Source organism: Equus przewalskii, chromosome 14 (assembly GCF_037783145.1).
Source record: "Equus przewalskii isolate Varuska chromosome 14, EquPr2, whole genome shotgun sequence".
Taxonomy (NCBI): domain Eukaryota; kingdom Metazoa; phylum Chordata; class Mammalia; order Perissodactyla; family Equidae; genus Equus; species Equus przewalskii.
The window spans coordinates 1,242,798-1,261,141 of NC_091844.1; the positions used below are offsets into that span (position 1 = coordinate 1,242,798).

The 18,344-nt window shown below is 36.9% G+C and overlaps 1 protein-coding gene across 4 annotated transcripts in view; it reads right to left on the minus strand.

The window, feature by feature from the left end:
* Window positions 1–18,344, minus strand: part of LOC103543735 (E3 SUMO-protein ligase RanBP2) — an 88,981-nt gene that overhangs the window by 48,769 nt on the left and 21,868 nt on the right. For all 4 annotated transcript variants that reach the window (XM_070571931.1, XM_070571930.1, XM_070571929.1 and 1 more), the window contains exons 2-7: window positions 11,738–11,805; window positions 9,795–9,906; window positions 9,147–9,299; window positions 5,214–5,444; window positions 4,732–4,877; window positions 2,722–2,914 (exon numbers count right to left, since the gene is read on the minus strand). In XM_070571931.1, the coding sequence (XP_070428032.1) occupies window positions 2,722–2,914; window positions 4,732–4,877; window positions 5,214–5,444; window positions 9,147–9,299; window positions 9,795–9,906; window positions 11,738–11,805 (903 nt within the window). The remainder of the gene's footprint in view (window positions 1–2,721; window positions 2,915–4,731; window positions 4,878–5,213; window positions 5,445–9,146; window positions 9,300–9,794; window positions 9,907–11,737; window positions 11,806–18,344) is intronic.

Sequence of the window (18,344 nt, forward strand, 5' to 3'; positions counted from 1 at the left end):
CTGGGAAAACTGGACAGCCGCACGCTAAAGAATGAAAGTAGACTACTATCTTTTCCCATATACAAAAATTAACTCAAAATGGATTAAAGACTTGAAGGTAAGATGTGAAACTATAAGACTCCTAGAAGAAAATGTAGGCACTACACTTTTTGACACAGGTGTTAGAAAGATCTTTTCGAATAACATACCTACTTGGGCAAGACAAACAAAAGAAAAAAAGACAAATGGGACTCCATCAGACTAAAGAGCTTCTACAAGGCAAAGGAAACCAGGAACAAAACAGAAAGACAATCCATCAACTGGGAGAAAATATTTGCAATCATATATCCAACAAAGGGTTAATCTCCAAAACATATAAAGAATTCACAGGATTAAACAAAAGAAAGATCAAAACATGGGCAGAGGATATCAACAGACATTTTTCCCAAGAAAATATAGAGATGGCCAACAGGCACATGAAAAAATGTTCAACATCACTAATCATTAGGGAATTGTAAATCAAAACTACAATGAGATATCACTTTATGCCCATTAGAATGGCTATAATCACCAAGACAAAAAATAAATGTTGGAGAGGGTGTGGAGAAAAGGGAACCCTCATACACTGCTGGTGTGAATGCAAACTGATGTGGCTGTTATAGAAAAGACTATGGAGATTTCTCAAAAAATTAAAAATAAAAGTACCGTATGACTCAGCTGTTCCACTACTGGGTATTTATCCAAAGAACTTGAAATGAACAATTCATAGAGACTTATGCACCTCTATGTTCACTGCAGCACTATTCACTATAGCCAAGAAGTAGAAGCAACCCAAGTGCCCACTGACTGATGACTGGATAAAGAAAATGAGGTATGTTTATATAATGGAATACTATTCAGCCATAAAAAGAGACAAAATTGTCCCATTTGCGACAACATGGAAGGACATTGAGGGTATTATGTTAAGCGAAATATGCCAAAGACAAACACCATATAATTTCACTCATATGTTGAAGACAGATTAACACATGGACAAAGAGAACAGACTAGTAGTTACCCAAGGGGAAGGGGGTGAGGGGATGGGCATAAGGGATAAAGGGGCACATATATATGGTAACTAACAAACAATAATGTACAAGTGAAATTTCACAATCTTATAAACCGTTATGACCTCAATAAAATAAAAAAAAGTAAAAGAAAATTTAGTAAATTTTAGTTTCCATTAAAAATAAGAAAACTGTCAGTTACTTGAGGATTCTATAAAAACACTAAACACAAGAACATTTTAGTGCTTAAGTAAATTATCAAACTTCATTAACTTAACTAATAAATAATTCCTTATGAACCTAAATGCTTTTGGTAAGCAAACAGCAGCACTTAACATTGTGGGCTGGATATCAACGATATTTTTTTAAAGATCTATATAATATGAACTAGAAGGAGGAGACTTCTCTAACAGTAATTCTCCGGTGAATCGTTTTTTCTTTTCCCCAAGCAAAAGATAGTGCTCTAGAGCTAACATCACTTTTATAACTTGGGTTTAATGCATTTTTTGGCAGACTATTTTACTTGTTTTCATTTCAGAATTAATGCAAGCTCACTAGAGAACTAAGAGAACATTAAAACGACAAAAATGGATTGGTGAAGGGATAATACCCAGCATCTCATCATCTAAAAATAATGGTTAATGGGGCCTGCAAGGAGGCACAGTGCCCCACTTCAGTGGCCCAGGGTTTGCCAGTTGGATGCCGGGTGCGGAGCACTACACCACTTATCAAGCCATGCTTTGGCAGGTGTCCCACGTATGAAGTAGAGGAAGATGGGCACAGATGCTAGCTCAGGACCAGTCTTCTTCAGCAAAGAGGAGGATTGGCAGTGGATGTTAGCTTAGGGCTAATCTTCCTCAAAAAATAAAATAATGGTTAACATTTTGGCATATTTCCTTCATGTCATGTTCTATGTATAAAGAAAGGTTTTATTTTCCAAAGATGAATAAATATACTGCTATATACTATATATAATATACTGTCATTAATGTTATATACATATTACGTACAACTGCTTTTCAATTAACATGTAAAAATGGTTGTGGTAAGTGCATTTTGCTATCACAGTTTATGTAACCATACCACAAAATTTACTTACTCAGGTTTTTGTGCAAACACACATATCTTTTTGAACAAAGTTTTATGCATATTTGAGATTATTTCCCTATTACAGGTGCCAGAAATGGTCAAGTAAAAAGATCAAACTCTCGGGGCTGGCCCCGTGGCCAAGTGGTTAAGTTCGCGCGCTCCGCTGCAGGCGGCCCAGTGTTTCGTCGGTTCGAATCCCGGGCGCGGACATGGCACTGCTCGTCAGACCACGCTGAGGCAGCGTCCCACATGCCACAACTAAAGGAACCCACAACGAAGAATACACAACTATGTACCGGGGGGCTTTGGGGAGAAAAAGGAAAAAATAAAATCTTAAAAAAAAAAAAAAGATCAAACTCTCGAAACTGGTCTTCCAATTATCACAGCAATGTAGACTGCCACAAGCAATGCATATATGTACCTGTTTCACCAGCCTCACCAGTACTGTATAAATCTTATTTCTCAACTATCAAATTAACTATTTCATTTTAACTTTAATTCTATAGGTTTATTCATATTTTCATTATATACCAGGATAAACCTCCATGAGAAACACAACAAAGTCTCAGTGAAATGTCAGTTGCACCCAGAACTGTAAAAGGCTTACCTGAAATGCTATGAGATAGCACAGGGCAGCCAGCTCAGAGAGAGCTCGCCATTGCACATCACTATGCTGACCCATCTTCAAAAGCAGAGAACCAGCATGCATGTAGAAATGTCCTTTTATTTCTAAGAAAGTAGCTGAGAGCTCATCACTTCCACCCACAGAAGATTTCACAGACTGAAGAGCACTATCAAAACTGTAATATTCAAATATTAAACAGGTATTAAACCTATTGCATTGTGAATAATCATGGTTCCATTACTCAATTCAAAATAAAACTGATACAGGAATTTATTTCCAGCTTCATCTTCCACATTTCAACTCCTTATAATCCTCATTCTGTTTTATAAATTATGACTCATCTAGTCCTTTTTATTCTGCATACTTCCTATACTTCAAGCTTAAGCTCTAGAATGATGTCTTATTCTAAAACAATTATTTCCAGCCCTCCAATCACAGAAAAGATAGAAATCAAATGATAAGATTACTGATTATGATTTATGTTTCATAACAGACCAGAATAAAACCGGGGAGCTAAAATATTTCCTAGCTTCTTTTCGATCATATGGTTTTATTATTTAATTCAAAGTTGGAATTTCTCAGATTAGACATGCCATTTTCAAAACACAAGTAAAAAACTTAAGAGATTTGAGTTTTCAGTATCATAATTGCTCTTCTTACTATATAGATAACTAGAGTTAAATAAATTGTATTTCTATTATTTGTAACCCACATACTAATTAGTGCTTCCAAATTCTAATGGTCCTCAGTCTTCATTTCGTAAGAAAAACAGAAGCAAACACTTAATAGAAATGTGAAACATGATTTTAAAGTAGGATATAATAAGAAATGTGAGCAGCAGGTATTTTTTCTAGCATGTGAGTTCTAGGGAACCCTAGAGGTTCTCAAGATCCCTTCAAGGGATCATGAAGATAAGATTATTTTTATAGTACTACTAAGAAATTGTCTTTTTCATCCTCATTTTCTCATGAGACCAAAAATTTCTGAGTATATAAGCCATACAAAGGAAAACACCCTAAATATTTTCAATGTAATCTAAAAGTGTAAGTTAGTTTTTTTGGACACTACCAGTACTCTACCATCTTAGGACACTAAGTCCTTCTTCAAGAAAACTATCTACCCACTAGACCCCAATGAAAAGAACTTTTTCCATATCTCAGATGGATAACAAGAATTACCTTTCAAACAAATGGATAATCTAAACCAGAGACTGGCAAACTTTTCCTATAAAGGATCAAATAGTAATTTGGCTTTGCAGGTATACAATCTCCGTCACAACTGCTCAACTCCACCACTGTAGTGTATAAGCAGCCATAGATAATATGTAACAAAAAGGCATGGCTGTATTCCAATGAAACTCTATTTACAAAATCAAGCACTGAACTATAGTTGGCCCACAAGCTCTGGTCAACCTCTGCTCTAAACCAACATCCTTAAGACAAATCTAAGTGATGTTTTTGTTCAATGGAATTTATTTAAGTGAAGTGGAATACTGGTCCTCAAAATCAAAATTTAGGAAAACAGAAAATCACATATTATATTTTACTTATCTTGTTTCTAAAATAAACATTGTTTTCTGCAATACTAGTGATGTTAACTGCCTCTCCTAGAACATCTGACAGATGAAGTTTATTCTCTGATTTTCACTCAAGATTATTACTTTTTGAAACAAAATATGGAATAGCAGTGAGAACATTCATTTTCAGGCTTGACTCTTTACTAAGCATGCCAGAACTAGATATTTAACTACAAAAACAATTTAATCAAACCTAAACAATAACACAGTCCTCTAAAAATCAGTCATACAAAATCAATCATAATACCACGACAAAAGAAGAAAGATGCCTTCCAGGTGGTTCACTGTATTAACTACTACCCCTGGGTACATTACAGAAATAATGACTCAGTAAAAATATTTAGACCAATGAACTGAATTACTATGAAGAGAAAATCTGTAATTTACACTGATGTAATCTCCTTAAGTCAACATACCTTGCCAATAATTCTCTACTTTCTTGTACATCTCTAGCAGAGAGTGTGAGAAGCATAAGGTTAGCATACGCCAGAAGTAAGTCTTTATTCGTTGCTCGCCAGTCACTTTTATCAGACTCCAAACACTGTAAAGATTCCAGATACTCCTATTTCACAGAAAGAACACCAAGTTAAAAAATTTTATCAAATGTTACAAAATTAATCATTTTATGCCTACAAATTCCTTTGCCCATTCCTATATTGTAAAACCATACTGATTTTTACATCAGCCTATAGAAACACCAAAAAAAAAATGTATTTGTCTTATTTATCTCTCCAATCTACCTATTATAAGTTAAAATCATCCTAGTAAAAACTTCATTTCACAGTTGCTGTACAGTAACGAAAGAAATTTAAGTCTCAGAGGGTACTGCTTAATTATAACAGGATGTATGGTAATTGTCTATATGGAAGTATAGAGAGACCCAACAATTTTTGCCTACCTTAAGTGTCTGTACAACACATGAATTCCATTCTAAATTTGAACGCAAAGCTATGTTTCTCTCTGCCTCATGGCAGTGGGCCACAGCATCCTTCAATCTTTTATTTGAGCGATACAGCTCTACTAGTCGGATGTTCACATGGACATCATCGGGTCTTGCAAAGAGTTCTGACTGAATCAAGTCAAAAAGTTTATTCCATCCATCTTCACCTTTACAATCTAAAAGCTGTTCCTGTTAAAAAAAGTTGTTAATTTAGAGAAACATTGGTGTAATTTTAAACACATCATGGTTCCTATGAGCACCATTTTACTGTGTCTAGCTTTCGTAAATTACCACCAGAAGTACCATCCTACATGCCTCACTAGACCCTTCAAAGAGCTGCTTCCAGCCCAGAAGCTAAACCCCAAGAAACTTATGTGGAGAGAAACATCTGGGATTACATAGCAGCACTGGCTGCACATCCTCACCTCAGATACTGCTAGGACTATTGCCTCACATCCACGTACACCTCAGTCACCATTAGAAGTTTAGGCCTCCCCAGTCAATCTTCACACCACGATCCTTATCCTCAAACTCCTCTAGATCTCCCTAAATCTGACTCAATCCCCTAGCCCCTCTGCTCCCACTTTGGACTTCCTGTTGTTCAGCTATCTTCTCAGAATCTTCACTTCACCTTCTGGCCTTAAATGAACACAGTATCATCTCGAGATAACCCACATTACTTCTTGGCCACGGTAGCTTTTTCTCTGCTAGCCTACATACAAGCAGAGGAAGTGGGGTTTGTAACCTACTCACTCCCAATGTCACCTCCAAATCATACATCCCCCTACATCTGTTTATAATCCTGTTTTCTAAAGGACATGCTATCCAGCTACTCCAGCCATTCCTCAACATTAGAAACTGGAATGAAACATTTTTCCTTCATCCCTAACAACTGTGACTGGTATTAGCAATTGAAAGATGTACAAGATATACAGCAGCCTGGCTACTCAGTTCTTTACCTCACCTCTATGGCATTGTTCTATACTCCAGCCTAGCCACCCATACGGCATTGACACGGGTCTTCAAAATCTGTATTTTGGTCATACAACTCAGACCACCACACCCCTTCTTCCACCTCACTCAGGGCTCACATGCCCTCACTGACACACATATTTGCCTGTACCACATGAAAAGCTCCCTTCAATACAATGACATCACCAAGTTTTAATTCTCCATAAAACACACACACTCATACTTTCCTTCTCTGTCAATCTAAAATGTCATAATCCCTAATCTCCGTAATTACTGCTTACAGCTCCTTTCAATTAATTCCCTCCTCTACTCTTCCTTAGAAAAACCCTATCACCTGCTTTCGTTGTGCCTATAAACTAACAGCTGAATAAGTGGGGGTAGTGAATTTTGGAAATCACAACCAGGCTAACTGATTTACTTTCATAATCTCAACCCTCCAAACTGGTAATGCCTAGACCAAAACCTATTTTACCTCTAAAAGACTCATTTTCTCCATTCCCTGAAAAGGTCACTTCATACTCCTACTCTTTCCTCAAATTTTCCACACTTTCCTTCAACTCTCACTTTCAACTTATGATCACAATTCATCCCCTACTAAGAAAACGGAAGTCATCAGAAGTAAGTTCCACTTTACCTTACCTACTTGTACTCATCTCCTTGCTCCCTCCACCTAGCAAAGACCAAGCTCTCCATCAGTGCTCTGTTTTCATCGCCCTCTCACCTTCTTCTGGATCATTTCCATAAACTTACACTTGGCCTTTCTATATCTGCAAGAGCTCCACACTTTGATTGTTTAAAAATAAATAAGTAAAAGATCAACATCATTACATACGCTTTTCAAAAATTCTACTCTCATACTCAACAGAAAAAGTCGTCTCATCAATAACATTTTCATTCACTTAAACAAACGCCAAAAAACTATTTACCTTAAGTAAGCCTTAAATTTCAGGAGGAACGATTACTTTGCTAAACAGTTACAAATCTTATGGATTTCAATTCCAAAAAATGGGGGTGGGGGGAATGTGATATAAGAAAGGTTCAGCTTTAAAGAGTTATTAAACAAAATCAGGATGCTTCAGAGGCATCTAACTTGTATTACACTGCAAGAAAAATAACCCTCCACCATTATGTATCTTCCTTAATGACAGTGTCACACATGGACTAGACTGTCATGACCAATAAGGGAATTATGTTTGAGGCATACAAAGATGATAAGGTAAAGAAATCTGCACACTTGGACCAAATATTTTACATTAATATTTAAAGCCCAGCTGCTTATCAGAGGGAGAAAAAAACAATGTTAAATTAACATTAGTATTCATTCTCTAGGAGTTTTTAAAATAGCTTAGATTTTAAAATCTGTGCACAATTGTTCATAGCAAATTTATAATAGCCAAACACTGAAACAACCAAAATGCCCCTCAAAAGTAAATGGTTGAACTGTAGAACACATCCATATCACAAAATACTACTCAGTAATAAAAGGAACAAACTACTAATACACACAACTTGGATGATCTCAAGACCATTATGCTGAATGAAAAAAGCCAACCTCAAAAGGTCACATACTGCATGATTCCACTTATATAACATTTGGAAATTACAAAATTATAAAGTTGCAGAACAAATTAGTAGCTGCCAGAGGTTAAGGATGACGGGGTGAGGTCGGGGGGGGGGGGGCAGTGGAGATGACTATAAAAGGGGTAGGTAGTGTGAGGAAGATCTTCATGGTGATGAAATAGTTCTGCATCTTGACTGCAGTGGTGGTTACACAAATCTGTACGTGTGATAAAATGAAAAAGAACCATACACACACACTGTACCAAAGTGAAATTTCTGATTTGGGTGTTGTACAATAGTTACATAAGATGTAACCACTGGGGAAAGCTGGATGAAGTCTACACAGGACCTCTCTGTACAATCTTTGCAACTTCCTGTGAAAAAATTGATAATTATTTCAAAATAAAAAGCTGAAAAAATTTTTATCAGAAACATGCATAATGGGGGGGGCAGCTATTAAAAACAATATACACTTAAAATTCTGTTTGCCTAGCACATTTGGACAGACTTTCTCCAAAAGAGTTACTTAGTAAATTGCATTTTACTCAGTAAAGAATAACAATCAGAATCAGTTAATATATTAGCAACAACTTCCCATCATTTTTAGTAACTACCTACAACATACTGGAGAAACTATCTTTTACCTTTTGCTTGAAAACCCCACTATCCCAAAGACAATCCTTTTCATTTTTAGACAACTGTTCTTAAAAAACTTTATAATAACCCTAAACTGTCATGGATAATTTTCACTCAATAAAGTAAAAATTTTATATCAGGGCTCAATTTAAATCTTTGTTCCAAGATCTAGCTACAAAAATATTAATGATTCCATAAGGGTAAATGAGATACCATTTATAAAGCATAATACTGCCTAATAAGACAACATATGCTCAGACAAGGTTTGAAGAAAACAATTTTGTTTTGTCATTCTTTTTACAGGTGTAATTGACATATATAACACTGTACTAGTTCAAGGAGCACAATGTTTTGATACATGCATATATTGTGAAATGATTTCCACAATAAGTTTAGTTAATATCTATCACTTCACACAGCTACAAATTTTCTTGTGATGAGAATTTTTAAGATCTACTCTCTAAGCAACTTTCAAATATACAATATAGTATTGTTAACAATAGCCACCATGCTATACTTTACATGCCCGGAATTCATCTTATAACTAGAAGTTTGTACCTTTTGACCACCTTCACCCATTTCCCACTGACTCCTCACCTCTACAAACACTGGTTTAAGGTTTGCTACTGAAAAGTCATTTAAACTCCAAATATTAGAAATAGCTGTGTCTTAAGTTTTCCCCAACTAATTTTATTATATGTTTTGTTTTGTTCACTTTTTTACCTTTAGTTTATAAATTGCAGGACTTCCTGGGAAAAGTTTAGCTGCTTTTTCAACCCAATATTTTGCTCTTCCATCAGTAACATCATTTTTACAAAGCAATTCTGCAATCTTCAACACAAGATCTTTTTGTGTTGGGTTTAATTCCACTGAACGCTGATATGAGAAAAGAAATAGATTAGTAGGAATACTAAAGTCTATACACTCATATACAAAAGTTAAAAATTTATCACTGTGCCATTAAAAACACTTCCTAAATAACAACATATTATTTCAAAGTTGTTAAAATTAAACTTCAAACTGTCTTGGAACTTTTTTTAAGAAAAATTATGTTCTTATTAGATAAACACCAAAAAAAGAGAGAGAGAGAAAATCAGACACATAAGAACAGCATTTGTGACCATGTTAGACTTAAAATTTACAGATGTTAATCTTTTACAAGTGCTAACCTCTTAATGATAAACTATAGTGTACTTTTGGTCACATAATTTAAAATCTGTTCCAAGCTGTGTCACTTAATAGTACTACGATACCAAAGTTTATTTTCATGACTTCCACAAAATATATTTAAATTATTTATTACATAAATTACTCTGGGCATCATGTATGTTTGGCTGTGCAAAGGCTATACTTTAATCTTATACAGTTTACCTTATAACATTCAACAGCTTTGTCTATGTTTTCCTCCACTTCATAAAGAAGACCGAGAAATCTGTGAGCTTTGGGATCCCTTTCTTGCACATTAATATATGTAGATATGTATCTGTTCAAAAGTAACAATACAGAAGTAATAATCTTTAAATTATCACATTTAAAATTGTATTTAAATGTTAAGTGAAGAGTTCATCTTAAACCAAAGCACCCACTAATATATATTGTCATTCTAATTACTGACTACCACTATTTATTTATTTATTTTGCAGAGGAGGATTTGCCCTGAGCTAACATCTATGGCCAATCTTCCTCTTTTTGCTTGAGGAACATTTACACCTATGCCAATCTTCCTCTATTTTGTATGTGGGTCGCCACTAGAGCATGCCACCACCGAGTGGTGTAGGTCCACACCCAGGAACTGAACATGGGCCCCAAAAGCAGAGTGCACTGAACTTAACCACTACGCTACAGGGCCGGTCAGACTACCACTATTTAAACTAGAATATGCAGATAACTCAAAAGTATCCACAGGAAAAAAATGAATACCTAAACACAAACATACATACAAAGTTGACAACATACTCATTTTACCATTAAACACCACACTTATGAAATACTTTTTCCAGTGCTACCTACACATAAGAAATGAACACATAAATTGCTTTTTCTTCCTGATTACATTGTGGTAAACCACTAAAGAGCTTTGCAAAGGAATTAGAAAGTGATTATAGCAAATATTTTTAAAGTTATCATAATGCAAAACACTAAAGACTACCAATTCCCCAAATAACAACTAAGTGAATGTACTTACCTTTTAAACAAGAAAACGGTATCTAACAGTACTGTACCCACCTAAATAGAGTAGTGGAAAAATTACTAAATACACTACCCAAATGCAGGTAATTTCCATTTCTTAAATCGAGTAACAACTGGGCCGGCCCTGTGGCCAAATGGTTAAGTTCGCACACTCCACTTTGGTGGCCCAGGGTTTGCTGGTTCGGTTCCTGGGCGCAGACATGGCACACCGTTCGTCAGACCATGCTGAGGTGGCATCCCACATAGCACAACCAGAGGCACTCACAACTAGAATATACAGCTATGTACCAGAGGGCTTTGGGGAGAAGAAGAAGAAGGGGGAAAAAAAAGAAGATTGGCAACAGTAACAACAGCTCAGGCGCCAACCTTAAAAAAAAACCCAAAAATCAAGTAACAACTACAAATAAGTAAGCATCTTCTAGACTCAGTGAGTGTTATCATAAGAGAAATCAGACCAAAGACCAAAACTGGAGGAAAAAGTATCGTATTAATAAGGAAGAAGGGTTAACAGACCCAAAGCTACTAGTTAAATAACAGTGTTACCATTCTCCTTACTTATCAGCATTTCCATCTTCCGATCAATGCCTTTAAATAACCTGCCTCCCTCCTAATTTCCTGCTTTAAGCCACTCCAAACCAGGAAATCAGATCATCAACCTTACAGACCCAAGACAAAGCCTCAGTGTCACCTATTCAGTTAATTAAAGATCTTTTACACAAGCTGTTCTCCTGCCCAGGAATCACAGTTTAATCTCGTATTCACTGCTATTTTCCAGCTGATTAAAGTACAAGATATCTAACCAGGAAGAAATTAAGACATAAACATGGCTCTCTCTTATTCTAGGACCCAGGACAATCTTTAGGAAAAGTGTTTTAAGCCAAATTTCTTGCCCTAGGTATAAACAAGCAGCAGGCATGTAGAAAACGCTCATTATAGGCTCAATCTCCATGGGGTCTAGGCTACTCTTAACATCAGTCTGAGCGATGAATCCCTTATTTCCAGGATATACTGTACTGAGGAAGAACTGCTGGAAAAAAATATATTTTTTACCCATTTCAAAGAAGAACATGAGGTAAAGGCATTGATTTCATAAAACTAAAGCATATTTATTGTTTGGTACTTACTTTTTAGCAAGATCATATTCTTTAGCTTCATAGTACAGCTTTGCAAAATAGAATCCTTTCATTGACTTCTAAAAAAAAATAATAGTTTTTATTTTTCATCTTGTGAATTTTTCAAAAATTTCTCAAGAACTAAAAATTTGTCCTATGTTAATATCATCGGGTTTTGTTCACTTAAAAGGTAAAAACAAAAACAAAAACCCTGCAGAAATACATATATGGTCCAGAAGTCATGATTCCATGTTTTATAATTCTCACAATAAAACAGACAATAAACTTAAGAACAGCAAGACAAGATGACATTAGAAATTAAGAATTTGTATCAGCAAGAAACCTCAGAAATCATGTGGTGCCACTCTCCCACTTTACAGATAAGCAAACAGACAGAAACCCGCCTACATGGTGGGGGCGGGGGGAGGAGGTCTACCAGAAACCTCTCTTCTCCTACCACGTGTAAGCCTTTATGGGGAAGAATATGGAAGTACTTCCGACCCATTAAGGTACTGGGGATTCCTGGTCCAGGTACCGTTCTCTCTACAGAGGAGTATTTCACACTCAAGGCAGAAATAAAAACTGAATTCTTCAGGTAATAAACGAAGTCCAGACTCCAGCTCTTTTATTTCTATAAGCTCCGAAGTCCAGAATGTTGGACACATCAGATAATGTTATAGACATGTGATAATGATAAGAGTACACAGCCATCAAACATCCTCTTTTAGAAAACTATACAAGGACACAGAAAAAAATCAAAAAACAGTCTACAGAGCAGTATGTTTTAATTTATTCATTTTATTCCTAAAAAATGCAGATTTAGGATTTGTTCACTCTGCCTACTATTCATCAGGCACTCTTCTAGCCACTGGGCAATCAGCAGTAAACAAAGTCTCTGTCTTCACGAAACCTGAATTTTAGGAGATGTGACAAGCACACAGTTATCTGTGCTATTTTACAGTATTTCATCAGTTATTTACAGAATATCACATTTTAACTAAGCTAAAATCAGTATTCGTCTCACAAATCACAGGTATCCTAACACTGTGCCCACAGCGTGCCTATTTAGTTGGGAGTGTTTCTTCTTTCTTAGTTGGTAAAGGTGGTGGAGCACAAATAATGGTATTATAGATTCTATAAAATAAGAGAGAGACAGGGCTGGCAGGAAAGCTCTCATTAAGGGGATATTTGATCAGAAACCTGAATAAAATGAGAAGTAGTTATCTAGGGCAGACTAGGTACCAGACGGACTAGAATAATTTAATCCCCATTGTTCACTATATAAAGTTTCAGTTTTTCCTTCTTATGAAACCTCCAGAAAAATACTCTTAAATCACAAGTATCTTCTGGGGCTGGCCCCGTGGCCGAGTGGTTAAGTTCGCGCGCTCCGCTGCAGGCGGCCCAGTGTTTCGTTAGTTCGAATCCTGGGCGCGGACATGGCACTGCTCATCAAACCACGCTGAGGCAGTGTCCCACATGCCACAACTAGAAGGACCCACAACCAAGAATATAATACAACTATGTACCAGGGGGCTTTGGGGAGAAAAATGAAAAAAAAAAAAATAAAAAATCTAAAAAAAAAAAATAATAAAACAAGTATCTTCTTAAAATACTCTTCTCATTATTTCAAAGATACCATACTCTCTTTAGTTTGACTTCTACCCTAGTGGCCATTCCTTCTCCAACTCCTTCACAGGCTCATCCTCACACTGACTTTCCCAAGAGGAGGTCCTAAGTCCTCTTCTCCCTCAGGATCTCTCATCTGTAACATAACCTGGATTTCACCTATTGACAACTGACAATATGTTGACTCTCAAATATCTATCTTTGGTTCTTGTTTCTCCAAGCTCTAAACCTAGGTGCAAAATACCATCAACAAGACCTGTCAGTTGTACTTTCTATGTTATCTCTCTCCTGCTACTACCAAAGTCCAAGCCTGCTATGATCTCTCTCTGGGACTACTGAAAAAGCTAATTCCTTCCTGTTTCCCTCTGTATACTTTTCCTCCTGTCTAATTCATTCACCAAAGGGGTATCATTTTAAAACATAAGAAAAACCATGCCATGCCTTTGCTTAAAATTTAAAAGTCTTCTATGGCTTCCATTACACTTTCAAAATACCCAAATTTCTCACCAAAGACTAGCATGATATGGCACCTGCCCAGATCTCCAACTTTACATCATGTGGCCCTTGCATACTATGGTTTAGCCAGTAACTAAAACCAGAATGTATGTCTCCAACAGGGGCAGCCCTGAGAGGCCTGACTGTTTAAACAAAGACCAATAGCGGGTATTGATGTAATGTGATTTCTGTCCAGTGCTTTCTATGTCAGAGAGAAAAACTCAATGAAAGCAGGTAAATGGCAGAGTAATTAACTGTCTTAAGGTAGACAAATGCCCCACCATCTAATTAGAGACATGCATGAACGAATGAACAAGATTCTCACTATCCTAGTGAAACTACGGCTAAGGGGCAATGAGTTTGAGAGAATCAGCTTACAAAGACGACCCTGTTGAGCATGACTCTAGTCTGTGACAGTGAAGATACTGAGAAGTGTAGAATAAGTGAGAGGCTCCCAGTGCCACTCACCTCCTTCTCACCTCTCCTGCACACCATGGGGAGGCAGGGCTGGGTCTAGCACACCTGTCAAAAGCATAGCACAAGTATCCTAAGTCAAGCTGAGTAAACTCCAGTGAAACAGAAAGGAAAAAAAAATCACTTTATCTAGATATTCAGTAGAAATACAGACCCTGAAAGCAGGGCCTCCCAACCTTCTAATCTTTTTAGTTTCAAGCAGGAGGTGTCAGAAAAGTTACCATACTGGCTTTGGGCGGCCAAGCATTCAGAAATCTCACTTTTTGGTCCTTGATGTCACTTTCTGCTATTCCTGTGAAGGAGAATTCACCTATCATTGGATGGTTCACTCACTAACAGAGCTGGGTTTAGATCTTCACTCAACATGAGCTGGGTTTAGACCTTCATGAGACAGGTTGGTTTTACTCTAATGATGTTGGGTTGTTTCCTATTAATCCTGCTCAATACAAGAGGAACTGTAGTTCAGACAACTGGTGCATAAGCTTGCCTGAGGAGCAACTAAATCAAAGCTAAGATCGGTTTAGTTGTGACTGAACGCTTCTAAGAATCCCATCTAGGCAGGACAACACAGCAGCACACTGGCATTTCAGAATGGGTCAAAAATTAAGACCCAACTATACGTTGTCTAAAAGAAATTCAAATTAAATATAAAACACATACAGATTAAAAGTAAATAGTTGGAGAATACAAAACACTAACTGGAAAACATATATGCACTCCCATGTTCACTCCAGCATTATTTGCAATAGTCAAGATATGGAAACCACCTAAGCGTCCATCAACAGATGAATGGATAAAGAAAATGTGGCACAGTCATCCACTGCTTAGCAACAAGGATACGTCCTACGAAATGCATCGTTAAACGATTTCATTGTTGTGCAAACATCATAGGGTGTACTTACACAAACCTAGATGGTACAGCCTACTACACACCTAGGCTATATGACATTAATATTATGGAACCACTGTTGCATATGTGGTCCATCATTTTCTGAAATGTCATCATTATGTGGCACACGAATGTATATACATATATACACATACACACACGTACACACAATGGAATGCTATCCAACCATTAATAAGAATGAAATCTTGCCATTTGTAACAACATGGATGGACCTTGAGGGCATTATGCTAAGTAAAGTAAGTCAAAGACAGACAAATATCACATGATTTCACTTCTATGTGGAATCAAAACAAACAAAGAAACAAAAAACAAGCTTTAGATACTAAAGAACAAATTGGGGGGGGGGGGTGGGATATGGGCAAAATAGGTGAAGGGAATCAAACTTCCAAAAGGTACAAACTTCCAGTTATAAAATAAGTCATGGGGATATAATGCACAGGATGGTGACTATAGTTAATAATACTATACTGCATATTTGAAAGTTAAGAGAGTAAATCTTAAAAGTTCTAAAAATCTGTAAGAATGTATGGTGACAGATGTAAACTAGACTTATTGTGGTAATCATTTTGCAATATATACAAATATCAAATCATTAAGTTGTACGCCTGAAACTAATATAGTGTTGTATGTCAATCACACTTCAATAAAATAAATAAAGTCAATGGTTAGAGAAAGATATACCAGTTGGAGAAAGACATACCAATCTAACACTAATCAAAAGAAAGCAAGGGTTGGGGCTGGCCCCGTGGCCAAGAGGTTAAGTTTGCATTCTCTGCTGCAGGCGGCCCAGTGTTTCATTGGTTCAAATCCTGGGCACAGACATGGCACTGCTCATCTAAGCCACGCTGAGGTGGCATCCCACGTGCCACAACTAGAAGGACCCACAACGAAGAATATACAACTATGTACCGGGGGATTTTGGGGAGAAAAAGGAAAAAATGAAATCTTTAAAAAAAAAAAAAAAGCAAGCAAGGGTAGCTTTGTTAATTTCAGACAGAGAAGACTTCAGAGCAAAGACAGGTATCAGGGATAAAGAGGAACATTACATAATGATAAAAAAAAGTCAATTCTCAAGCCAGCCCTGATGGCCTAACTGGTTAAAGTTCAGCTCACTCCACTTCGGTGGCCCAGGTTCCATTCCAGGGTACGGAACCACACCCATCATCTGTCAGGAGCCATGCCGTGGGGGTAGCTCACGCAGAACTAGAAAGACCTACAACTAGAATATACAACTATGTCCTGGGGCTTTGGGGAGGGAAAAAAAAATGAGGAAGACTGGCAACAGATGTTAGCTCAGGCCAAATCTTTCCCAGCCAAAAAGAAAGAAAAAAGGATATTAAAAAAAAAAAGTTATCCTAGGAGACATAAAAGTCCTTAATGTGGTAATCACCTAAAAACAGAGCATCGCAATACGTATGTAAGGCAAAAACTGATAGACCTCCAAGGAGAAACAGATGAATCCACTATCATACTTGGAGACTTCAATATCCCTCTATAAGAAACAGATTCAATAGACAGAAAATCAGTAAAGACATAGCTGACTAAACAATATCATCAATCGGCTGGATATAATTGAAATCCATAGACTACTTCATCCAACAACAGCAAATACAGTCACACGTCACTTAACGATGGGGATACATTCTGAGAAATGCATCGTCAGGTGGTTTCATCATTCTGCAATCAGAGAGTACTTACACAAACCTAGATGGTAAACCTAGGCTATCTGGCAGAGTCTACTGCTTTTAGGCTATAAACTTGTACAGCATGTTACTACACTGAATACTGTAGGCAACTGTAACATAATGGTAAGCATTTGTGTATCTAAAGATATCTAAACATACAAAAGGTAGAGTAAAAACATGGTATAAAACATAAGCGGTATACCTGTATAGGGCACTTACCATGAATGGAGCTTGCAGGACTAGAAGTTGCCCTGGGTGAGTCAGTGAGTAAATGGTGAGTGAAGGTGAGGGCCTATGACATATTGTATAGCACTGTAGACTTTACAAACACTGTACACTTAAACACCATGATAAATTTACAAAAACTTTTCATAAAGAAATATTTCTTTCTTCAATATTAACTTTGGATCACTGTAACTTTATTTTGTAAACAAATATTTTTAATTTTATGACTCCTTTGTAATAATATGGCTTAAAACACAAACACATCATACAGCTATACAAAAACTTTTCCCTCTTTATATCCTTATTCTATAAGTTACTTTCTACTCCTAAATTTTTTTTTTTTGTATTTTAAGCTTTTTTGTTTAAGCACATTAGCCTAGGGTCAGGATCATCAATATCACTGTCTTCCACCTCTATACATCTTTTCCCACTGAAAGATCTTCAGGGGCAGTATCACTCATGGAGCTGTCATCTCCCATGATAACAAGGCTTCTTCTGAAATACCTCCTGAGGCCTGAGGCTCTTCTTCAGGAGGTGTCACTCTTTTCAGAGATATGTCCATGGTGTTTTGCTTGGTTTCTTTTTTTCATCATAAATTTGCTTGTAAGCAGATAATGCACCATGAACATTCCTCTCTATTCCCCGGTGTTGGAGTCCATGTTTTCAAACTGTTTAAAGAGCTTCTTGAGGTCTGCAAAAGCTTCTACTAAGCACTTGACTGTGAATTTTCTCAGGGGGTAGGAGGTCTTCTTTTTCTTCTCTTGCAGTTTTCTTTTCTCTTGCCTCTTCTTCAGTTACACATTCCTATTCCAGTTCCGACGACTCTTCATCAGTCAGTTTCTCAGGAACCAACTCTAGGAGCTCCTCAATGTCACCCTCATCCACACCCAGATTAAATTTGTTTGCCATCTCAACCACAGCCTTGTTGATTTTTGCAATCTCCTCATCTTTGGCAAATCCTTTGAAGTTATGGATGAACCTCCTGAGTGTCTCACGAGCCCCAAACCCCACCAAGGTTCTTGATGCAGTCATAGATGCAATCATTCCAGAATTGCATCAATGTCTTCTTAGCGTCTTCCTCAGTTGCAGCAATAGCCTGGGCAAAGGTCCTCCTCAGGTATTAGGCCTTAAAAGGTGCCATAACAACTTGATCCATAGGTTGGCTCAAAGAGTGGTATTTGGAGGGAAAAACACCACTCTGATG